Here is an 11,651-nt window from a genome sequence, read left to right on the forward strand (position 1 = left end):
ATTATTGGGACTGTTAAAGGACCTTGATCATCTGTATCAGTGGAGGGTATGTTCAAGAATGGCTCCTGAGAGTTCTGGGTTGATGGGTCAGAATATAAAGCTGGATGATAAAGAACTGTCATTATGGGGGCATTCTCTCATAATACAGCATTTAATCCCTGGAAAGGGTGCACTCTCTTTCTCTGTCTCTTTCTTCTATGTTCAGGGACACTTTACTACTGAGCTACATCCCTTTTTAATTTTTATTTTTATCTTTTTTAAAATTATTGAGATAGTGTCTCAGTTAGTTGAGGAGGCTGGCCTCAAACTTGAGATTCTCTTGCCTTAGCATCCTGAGTAACTGGGATCATTGGTATGTGACACTATGACCAGTCCCAGGATATGATTTATTTTATGTTGCTGGGGTTGATATCCAGAAGCTTGGAAGAATTGATGGTCCTCATGAAATGAAGTAGAAATGTCAAAACAGTCAGGGCAGACTGTAGAAGAAGGGTTCAAGCAGACACAGAGGTCTCTTTAAAATGGAAGAACAGATTTTGTGAAGAGACGAAGGCTGAGCAGTTGCGGCCGCCTTGCTGACCTCTAGCAGTGGTCAACTTCTTCATATAGAATCTGGGAGTAGGAGATTCAGAATCGAATCTCTTCTCCCTCCCCCTCCTGGTTACAAATCACTTGAAATATATAAGTTAGTGGATCTTTGCTGAGTGAGATTTTTTTGATCTTCAGCTACATTATTCCGCCTTTGTGAGGAACCTTATCAAACACAATGGCTAGCAACGTTACCAACAAGACAGATCCATGCTCCATGAACTCCCGTGTATTCATTGGGAATCTAAACACTCTGGTGGTCAAGAAGTCTGATGTGGAAGCAATCTTCTCCAAGTATGGAAAAATTGTGGGCTGCTCTGTCCATAAAGGCTTTGCCTTTGTCCAGTATGTTAATGAGAGAAATGCCAGGGCTGCTGTAGCAGGAGAGGATGGCAGAATGATTGCTGGCCAGGTTTTAGATATTAATCTGGCTTCAGAGCCAAAAGTGAACAGAGGAAAGGCAGGTGTGAAACGATCTGCAGCGGAGATGTACGGGTCAGTACCAGAACACCCTTCTCTGTCCCGTCTACTCAGCTCCTCTTTTGACTTGGACTATGATTTTCAACGTGATTATTATGACAGGATGTATAGTTACCCAGCACGAGTTCCTCCTCCTCCTCCTATTGCTAGGGCTGTAGTGCTCTCTAAATGCCAGCATGTTTCAGGAAACACCTCCCGAAGGGGCAAAAGTGGCTTCAATTCTAAGAGTGGACAGCCAGGATCTTCTTCCAAGTCTGGAAAGTTGAAAGGAGATGACCTTCAGGCCATTAAGAAGGAGCTGACCCAAATAAAACAAAAAGTGGATTCTCTTCTGGAAAGTCTGGAAAAAATTGAAAAGGAGCAGAGCAAACAAGCAGTAGAGACGAAGAATGATAAGTCGGAAGAGGAGCAGAGCAGCAGCTCCCTGAAGAAAGATGAAACTAATGTGAAGATGGAGTCTGAGGGGGGTGCAGATGACTCTGCTGAGGAGGGGGATCTACAGGATGATGATGATAATGAAGATCAGGGGGATGACCAGCTGGAGTTGATCAAGGATGATGAAAAAGAGGCAGAGGAAGGAGAGGATGACAGAGACAGCGCCAATGGCGAGGATGACTCTTAAGCACATAGTGGGGTTTAGAAATCTTACCCATTATTTCTTTACCTAGGCGCTTGTCTTAAGATCAAAATTTCACCAGATCCTCTCCCCTAGTATCTTCAGCACATGCTCACTGTTCTCCCTATCTTTGTCCTTCCCATGTTCATTAATTCATATTGCCCTGCGCCTAGTCCCATTTTCACTTCCTTTGACGCTCCTAGTAGTTTTGTTAAGTCTTACCCTGTAATTTTTGCTTTTAATTTTGATACCTCTTTATGACTTAACAATAAAAAGGATGTATGGTTTTTATCAACTGTCTCCAAAATAATCTCTTGTTATGCAGGGAGTACAGTTCTTTGCATTTATACATGATTTCAGTAGTTGCTTCCCTAACTGCAAAGGCAATCTCATTTCGTTGTAGCACCTGAGAGCAGCTTTGAGTTTTAGAGGTATGTGTGTTATCCCCCACATAATAGTCTTGTGTGGGGCTGTTCAACACAAATGTAACAATGTATTTTTGTGAATGAGAGTTGGCATGTTAAATGCATCCTCTAGAAGAATAATTAGTGTAATAGTCTTTATTTGTTTTCTAAAGTTGATACTGTGGGTTATTTTTGTGAACAGCCTGATGTTTAGGACCTTTTTTCTCAAAATAAACAAGTCCTTATTAAACCAGGAATTTGGAGAAAAAAAAAAACTGTTTTTTTTATTTTTGTATTTTATAATTATTTACTTCAAATTCTTTGTTTTGCAGCAACTTCCACAAAACCCTTAGAATATATTAAATATATTTTTCTTGGAGTATGATCATTATGCATATCAGCATACACTACTCAAATTTCATCAAGATGGATGTTGCATTAAGGAGTTAATTATCTGTGACATGGAATGGAGATTCTTTTAATAACTGTTTATAGCCCCAGGTACCTTATCTGGATTCTGAGTCTGTGCATCAGTGTTATTAAAAATAGGAAAGCTTTAAAAAAATAAAAATAAAAATAAAATGGAAGAACAGTGAACTCACAGGATGACTGTATTCTTTGGGAGGCCCAGGGGATATTCTGTTGAGGTGATAAGAGATGCACTGTGAGGGGGACCTTGGCATTATTAAGAAGCTTAGTAGCCACTTCTTTCTACAGGCTGAGCTAACAGCAGGAGTTGCTGCTACAGAACTGAACTACCTAGCAGGGTTGGTAAACAAAACATCTGGGATCCTTGTTTAAAAAACAGGAAAAAAACTTTTTTTTTTCCTTCCACAATTCCTTGACATGTTGTTTGTTTTATTTGTCATTTAAATATCTTCCAGGGGTGTGTGCTTCCAGGAGTGCAAGATATTTCTAGGGTAAGAGTAGACCCTTGAATTAGGAAGACTTCTCAAGACAAACAGAATCAATAATATTGATTGATTGATTGGAATTGGCTCAGGTGATTATGGGGGCTAAGTCTCACAGTTTGCACCAAGATGGAGATTCAGGAGGCCTGTTGTGTAGTTCCAGTCTGAGTCCATGTTCAAAGGCAGGAGATGACTTGTCTTTTAGCTAGAAGACAGCCAGACACAGAGAGTGAAGGCTCCATTACTCAGTCTTTCTATTGCATTCACTCTTTCAGTGAAATGAATGAGGACCACTCACTTTGGGAAGGACAATCAGTTTACTGATTTAAAAGTTGATCTCATCAGGAAGCACCCTCACAAGCACATTCAGGATAATTTTAAATCAAATATCTGTGCACCCTGTGGCCTGATCAAGTTGTCATATTAACATAAAACAGAATATTTTTGCAGAAAAACAGAAGAACAGCATGTCCCAGCCACCTGCACGGCTCTAGTCTGAGCCCTCTTCCTTTCACACCACCGACCAGTGTGTCTGTGGCCTCCTGAGGGATCACTCAGCTTTCATCCTGGGGGTCCCATCTACTGAGCTGCAGCCTCAAGGCTAGTTTGTTTTGCACAAGGACAGGCCTCATTTGTACTCACTGCCAAAGGTTTTGCATTTGAAGAAAGGAAGAACTAGGAGAGAATAAAAAGAGGGAAATAGGAGATAAACCTAAGGGAAACTGCGAAGTCCCCCAATGTGATAAATCAGACTGTCAACTCCTCCAGTCTCTGTAGCTCAACAGGTGGTGTCCCTGGAATACATACTGACTCTTTGTGCTGTACCAGGATTTGGGTGAGAGCAAGAAAATACTAGGAGCCAGGGTAATGGGGGCTAGGATTCTCAGTCATTAACATCTATAGTGTTTGAATACAATATTATTAAAAATCAAAATTACCAAAAAATAATCCATGACGGTCTGTCAAAGCAGAATCAGCATCAGGTACATGCCTGGAGCAAAGGAAAAAAGATCAAATAGATCTTGTCTGCCACACAGTCTAATGCAGTAAGGAAAAAATATTAGATGAACACAAATTGGGGGATAAGCTCAAAGATACCTGCACAGTTCTCTTCCAGACTCAAGGGCATGATGGGCTTTATGATAAATAATGATGAAATATAATATTTGTAATGACACACTATCATAAAAGTTATTCATTACTTATGAATTTCTTATTTCTGGAATTTTCCAGAAAACACCTAACTGACCCTGTGTAACTGAGCCCCCCCAGGGAACTACAGAAATGTAGCTAAAAAGTGCTGTGTAGGAAATCTCAACCCCATTTATACAAACTTTCTTTAAGTCTACAGCTTACTTCAAAATTAAAAAAAAAATCAAACATTTGATTAAATCACTTGGTTAGAAAAAGAAAAAAGAAAAAAGGAAACCAGATACTCTCCTATAATCCCAGTGGCTTTGGAGGCAGAGGCAGGGGGATTGCAAGTTCAAAGCCAGCCTCAGCAAGGGTGAGGCACTAAGCAATTATGTGAGATCTTGTCTCTAAATAAAATAGAAAATATGACTGGGGTGTGCAGCTCAGCGATTGAATGCACTGAGTTCAATCTCTGTATCACAAAACAAAAAGAAGTTAAGAAAAGAAAAACAAACAAAAGGAAATAGAAAAAGACAATGGAAGAAACTTTTCTCTTTTCTTTTGACTATGCCTGTATTATATTGAGAGTACTTCTTGGAACTGAGGCAGCCTGGGCTGTGATGGAGTTGAAATCTTGAGTTGGATCTTGGTCCTTGTGGGCAGGAGGCCATGTGGAACAGCCAGAAGATTATGAGCAGTTTCTTGGGTCTGAGAAGCACCACCAAAGGCAAAGTGTATGCCTATAGCTGCAAGGGTATTGCTGGATGGATACCCCTTTATGCCAGGGAATCTGGCTAGGGGCTACTGGTGGGGGTGTAGACAGGGGAGTTCAGGGAAAGCTTTGCATTTGGCCTTGGAAGAGGGGAACTTCAAATATGTATCCAGGTGAGAAACCAGTGGAAAGTCTTATTAGGGTGACTCACTGTGGGCTCAGCCAGAGAGGCAAATCAGGAATTCCCCAAAATGATCTCTTAAAAGTGTGATGTTTTGATTATGAAGGTAAAATGATGTCCAGCACCTCCTTTTCAATGACACACAGGACTGGAACCTGGCTGAATCTCAGAGCTATGCTTTCTGAGCCTTGCACAAGATTGTCTGTCTCCATGTGCAGACTTGCACACATGCATACATGTATACACACACACACACACACACACACACACACACACACACACACACCCTTTCCTCATGTGTCTTCAGCATTTCCCCTAAATGACTCATACCAAAAATTGAAATGCCACTTTTCTGAGTTAGAGAGGACCTTTTGTAGCCCTCAAGGACCCCTGGGAATATAGGTCTGTGTGTTCTCCTAAGTGTATGTACCTGGATGTGTGAGTGTGCACACACTTACATACCCACTTATCCACCATCACCCAGGCACATACTCACACTCTCTCATAGCAGTCACATGACCACTCCCATACCATGTGGGCATGCACACACACACACACACACACACACACATACCACATGTACACAATTCCCTTCACATTCACACAATCCCACATGCATACACATAATCCCACACACTGACTTAATCCCCCCCAAACACATGCACACATATCACACTTACTTGTGCAAACCCCCACACTATCACACTTACCACACATGCACATGTACCACACATATTAGCACACACATGCATCACACACCTACACACACAATTTGTTCTGTGCTTTCACTTCGGCAAGGTTCTAAAATATTTTCATTACACAATGAAGAATCCTACATCAAACCTGGGCAGTTTTCTGTGCATGAAACAGGCTTTGCGTTCTGAAGGGGGAACCCATGCTGGGTGCTTCAAAATGAATGCCACAGAGTCACCCTGTTGAGGTCCTGTGTTCTGGAACCACAGGTGGCCTAAAGTGGGAGATGGATTGCAGCCTCCCACTTTTGAGGCAGTGCCCTCTCTTGGCCAAGTGGGCTCTAATGGCTGGCTCACTGGTCTTTCCTGCTGAGAATCCCTGCCCCCTAATCTCTGAGAGTCCTGGCTGTGAGGCTGGTATGTCTGAGTCACCTTGCATCCACTTCACTCTGCCGCCTTTGAAATTTAGCTCGTTTATTAGCTCTCCTCTCTTTCTTCTAACTTGCCATTTTGTAAGCAAATCATCTCTGTTTATTAATGTTTGGGTATTAGTATCAAGGTATTGGCAATCCTGCCTGGAGTATTGTTTCCAGCTAATTAAAATGCCCTAGGTACCCTGCTGAAGATGGGAATGACAAAGGACAAAGAAGCCCAGAGGGTGTAGGCCCCTATTTCTTGTTATGTAATGACCCATTCTCCCCTAATATAGAAACCAGACACTTCCTTTGCTGAGAGAGGAAAAATGACAAGAAAATAAATTTGCATTAAAGTCGACTTAAAACAACCTGTCTCTGACTCTGTTCTCTCTTGCAGCTCTCCAAGCCTGAGCAACAACTCTGATGGGTGAGTCTGCCACCCCATTCTCTTCTCCTATCTGGGAAAGTGTGCAGCTGGCTGTGCTGAGGGGTAGTGGCTGTGCAGAGCCAAGCCCCTGTGCAAAGCTGCATGCACAGTCTACTGGTCTTGTCTGAGTCACACTCTGCATCCTTAGCTGGTGCTCTGGACTCATCAAATAAGGGAGCCCTCTCTGGTTCAGTGGGAGCCAGAGCTCTATGTGCAGTGTTGGATGACTGCCCCCCAGTGTCCTTGTGTGGGACATGAGTGCAAGGGTGACAAGGATTCTTATGCTGCCATTGCCAAGAGAAGGGCTCTGCTTGGAAAGGAAACTGGAGAGAAGCCCTGGAGAAGAATGTGAGTGAAGTCAAGTCAGAGGACTGGCCTTGCAGGAGCAAAATGCCCCATCACCTGTTGGGAAGTGCTGCCAGGTGTCAATAGCTGTGACTTCTTCTGTAGGACAAATGCTGTTGCATGTGTAGTGTGTGTTGTAGGGCTGGCTTGGGTCCCACTGAGGGGCCCTCTCATATGGTCTGTGCCTCATCGTGGTGGGGGATTCTACCTTGCAGGCAGCTGTCCTTGCAGCACCAATGGCTACATTTGCTGACCCTGGGACCCACTGCTGGTCCACAGAGCTCCTGTGTGTGAATGGTATAAAGGTCCCTTCCCAGAGGCCTTCCCTAGGTGAGGTTGCAAATTACTGTGCACACACACACACACACACACACACACACACACACATCACCCCCAAAGTTCCTTCAGATCCCCATTACCTTGTCCATTTTAAACTGCTATACGTGGACTTGCTTGGGTTTCTTGGCAACATGATGGCCTCAAGGAAATCAGGTACCACCAGCACAGCCAGGCTGATGCCACAGACCCTTGTGACTAGCCTCAGAAGTCCCACCTGAGCCATTAACCAGGTTCAAGGTAAGGGAGCATAGAGTCCACCCCTTGATGGCTGAAATATTAAAGTCACATTGTCATAGAATATGAGGGATAGGAGGGGCCATAGGGCTTCATTGGAAGATTTCATTTGTCCTGGTGGGAAACTGCAGGCAACTCCTACCCAAGAAATGGGTGGGATGGGGAGTCTCCAAGGAGTGTGACAAAGTGAGCACAAATCAATCAACAGACTTCCAGAATTCCTTCCACTGTGTCTGCTGGCCCAGAAAGGTCTCTGCCACTTCTAGGTGCCACCACACTACCTTTGGTCTTGCTTAGCAACCAGCTTGCACATCTTTGGGACCCCCCAGGAGGTAATTGTCACTCCTTGCTCCAAACACTTAATCCACCCTACTGTGTGACCATTCAATATTTTACCCAACTGAATTTTTAAAACCTTTCTTCTTGTTTCCCTTTCTTTCTTCCCTCCCTCCATCCTATTAGAGGATTTCCTTGAATATGTAGGAGATCTGCATTCACAACAGAGAAAACAAAGAGCTGAGCTTTTTACAACTGTTCTTAACAAAAAGGGGGGGGTGTCTGTGCCACTTAGGGGCTGTGCTGAGAGAGGGGCAGGCTGGTTTTTTGCAGGAGTGCCAAGGTAGGAACTGAGATGTCTTACCCCCAGTGATGAACATATATGGCACTCACTACCCCTGGCTGAGCTCAGCTGTCACTATGCAGTGATGGGGAGGGGTGTGCAGGGGCCACAGGAAGGGATGGGCAGGGAGGGAAAGGGTCAGTGTCTGTCAGGAAGTGAGGAAGGGAACCTTGCACTTGGTCTAACAATAATCTAGAGCCGTTTTTTATTTGTTTGTTTGTTTGTTTGTTTTTTGTTTTTTGAAGTCTTCTAGACCCCAGGTTCATCCCTGGCATTTTGAAACATTTAGCCCACTTTTTTTTCCAGTTCAAGGCTTGTGACATCATCTACTTTGTGACTGTTTTTTCATTTACTTTAGTTTTAGCAGCTTTATTGATATATAATTGCTACATAGTAATGCATATTTTCAAAAGGTATGATTTGATAAATTTTGACATAGAGGCACTCCTGAAACCATCGCCATTATCAAAATTATGAACTTCTATGTCATCCCCAAATTCTCATGCTTCTCTGCATCTCCTGGCAATTGTTGATTTAATTTTTGTTGCTACATATTTATTCACCTTTCCTAAAACAAATTGAATGATACAGTTTATATTCTTTTTAGTCTGACCTTTTTATTTGTTTGTTTGTTTTGTTTTTACTCAATTATTTTTTAAAGATCTTTTTTGTTGGGAATGGAAATTAGTACAGATATTATGGAGAACAAAATGAAAGTTGTACAAAAAAACTCCAAATAGGGACTGGGTTGTGGCTCAGTGGTAGAGCACTCACCTATTACGTGTGAAGCCCTGAGTTTGATCCTCAGGACCACATATAAATAAATAAATAAAATAAAGGTATTGTGACTAACTACAACTAAAAATATAAATATTTAAAAAAAATCCAAATAGGGGCGCGCAGAAGAGGAGAGCTGGTGGGCGCCGCAGGTCGGGAAGAAGAGCACCCAGGGGCCTGCAGCCCGAGTGCTGCGCTGTGTTCCAACTTCTCCACGAACACAAAGGTGAAAAAGCACGTTTAGATTGGAATATGGACGCCGTCTCCTTGATCGGAGAGGAGCTGCAGGTGGACTTCCTGGACCACGTGCCCCTCACCACACACAAATTTGCTCGGAAGACGTTCCTGAAGCTTGCCTTCTGTGACATCTGTCAGAAGTTCCTGTTAAACGGATTTCAGTGTCAGACTTGTGGCTGCAAATTCCACGAGCAGTGTAGCAACAAAGTCCCCACCATGTGTGTGGACTGGAGCAACATCCGGCAACTCCTGTTGTTTCCAAATTCCACCATTGGCGAGAGTGGGGCCCCGGCGCTGCCCTCCTTGACGATGCGTGGGATGCGAGAGTCTGTTTCCCGGATCCCTGTCAGTTCCCAGCACAGATACTCCATGCCTCACGCCTTCACCTTCAACACTGCCAGCCCCACCTCTGAGGGCTCCCTGTCCCAGAGGCAGAGATCAACATTCACACCAAATGTCCACATGGTCAGCACCACCCTGCCCGTCGACAGCAGGATGATTGAGGATGCCATTTGAAGTCACAGCCAATCAGCCTCGCCCTCAGCCCCGTCCGGCAGCCCCAACAACCTGAGCCCCACAGGCTGGTCCCAGCCCAAGACCCTGGTGCCGGCACAGAGAGAGCGGGCTCCAGGATCTGGGACCCAGGAGAAAAACAAGATTAGGCCACGGGGACAGAGAGATTCAAGCTAGGGCTGGGGATGTGGCTCAAGAGGTAGCACGCTCGCCTGACATGCGTGTGGCCCGGGTTCGATCCTCAGCACCACATACCAACAAAGATGTTGTGTCCGCCGAGAACTAAACAAAAAACAATAAAACATTAAAAAAAAATTCTCTCTCTCTCTCTCTCTCTCTCTCTCTCTCTCTAAAAAAAAAAAAAAAAAAAAAAAAAAAAGAGAGAGAGAGAGAGATTCAAGCTATTACTGGGAAATCGAAGCCAGTGAGGTCATGCTCTCCACCCGCATTGGGTCGGGCTCCTTTGCAACCGTTTATAAGGGCAACTGGCACGGAGATGTTGCAGTGAAGATCCTGAAGGTTGTGGACCCAACCCCAGAGCAGTTCCAGGCCTTCAGAAACGAGGTGGTTGTCCTGCGCAAAGCGTGACACGTCAACATCCTGCTCTTCATGGGATACATGACAAAGGACAACCTGGCCATGGTGACCCAGTGGTATGAGGGCAGCAGCCTCTACAAACATCTGCATGTCCAGGAGACCAAGTTCCAGATGTTCCAGCTGATCGACATTGCCCGGCAAACGGTGCAGGGGATGGACTACTTGCACGCCAAGAACATCATCCACAGAGACATGAAGTCCAACAACATATTTCTCCACGAAGGCCTAACAGTGAAAATTGGAGATTTTGGTTTGGCGACAGTGAAGTCCCGCTGGAGTGGCTCTCAGCAGGTGGAGCAGCCCACCGGCTCCGTGCTGTGGATGGCCCCGGAGGTGATCCGGATGCAGGACAACAACCCCTTCAGCTTCCAGTCCGACGTCTACTCCTACGGCATTGTCCTGTACGAGCTGATGACCGGGGAGCTGCCCTACTCCCACATCAACAACCGGGATCAGATCATCTTCATGGTGGGCCTAGGCTACACCTCCCCCGACCTCAGCAAGCTCTACAAGAACTGCCCCAAGGCCATGAAGAGGCTGGTGGCCGACTGCGTGAAGAAAGTGAAGGAGGAGAGACCTCTCTTTCCCCAGATCCTGTCTTCCATCGAGCTGCTCCAACACTCCCTCCCCCAAATCAACCGGAGCGCTTCTGAGCCATCCCTACACCGGGCAGCGCACACCGAGGATATCAACGCCTGCACGCTGACCACGTCCCCTAGGCTGCCTGTCTTGTAGTGGACTTTGTACCTGCGCTCAGCCTGGGGAGGAAGGGAAGGCAGCGACAGCACCTTCCTGTCCCTTGCTCCTGGGGCAGAGTGTTTTCTGAGAAGCTGCTGTTAAGGACCTCCTAGAGACGCACAGGCCTTAACTTCACGTTGCCTTCTTTTCTACCCTTTCTGGCCGGTCTTCCTCCCATCTCCAGCATGCACAGGGGATGCTGACGGCCCTGCAAGATATCGTTAGGGCAAAAAGAAGTGGATGTCAAGGTCGTGAGCAGACTGGCCCCGCTGTGGGGACATGCGGGTTTGGAAACCAGCTTCTTTTGAGAGACAGCGGTGCAGCGCCAACAGTTTTGCACATAACTCACCGAACAACCCAGGACTGCGGAGATGCGCCTGCTCTATCTCGTACCACGGGACTTGCCTGTAACAGCCCGAGATGTCCAGGGCAAACGGTGGCTTTCCAGGCACGGTGCTCAGCCCTCCTGTCCTGGTCCTTGGGAGCAGCCTCCCGTCATGCTGAATTCATCTTCCAGGGGCGGCCCCTATGGGGTGGGCCGCAGGGCCAGCCCCATCTCTAGTCACATAATTGTGGATGCAAGGAAGCCAGGAATACAGGTTTTCTTGATTTGGGTTTTAATTTTGTTTTTATTGAGCTGACAAGATACAGTTATGATGATTCCTCGATTATGTTATTTTAATAAAATAAA

The 11,651-nt window shown here is 45.3% G+C and overlaps 1 protein-coding gene and 1 pseudogene across 1 annotated transcript; both read left to right on the top strand.

Annotated features, from left to right (window-relative positions):
* The first annotated feature begins 611 nt into the window (after positions 1 to 611).
* LOC144252274 (heterogeneous nuclear ribonucleoprotein C-like) lies at positions 612 to 1,975 on the top strand. Its single transcript, XM_077794705.1, has 2 exons — positions 612 to 1,083; positions 1,123 to 1,975. Exons 1-2 carry the CDS (start codon positions 767 to 769, stop codon positions 1,688 to 1,690), a joined length of 885 nt encoding a protein of 294 aa, XP_077650831.1. The 5' UTR covers positions 612 to 766; the 3' UTR covers positions 1,691 to 1,975.
* A 7,152-nt stretch (positions 1,976 to 9,127) lies between these two features.
* Positions 9,128 to 10,957, top strand: LOC144252337 (RAF proto-oncogene serine/threonine-protein kinase pseudogene; annotated as a pseudogene).
* Positions 10,958 to 11,651: the final 694 nt, after the last annotated feature.

The sequence above is a fragment of the Urocitellus parryii genome, unplaced genomic scaffold (assembly GCF_045843805.1).
Source record: "Urocitellus parryii isolate mUroPar1 unplaced genomic scaffold, mUroPar1.hap1 Scaffold_40, whole genome shotgun sequence".
Classification (NCBI taxonomy): domain Eukaryota; kingdom Metazoa; phylum Chordata; class Mammalia; order Rodentia; family Sciuridae; genus Urocitellus; species Urocitellus parryii.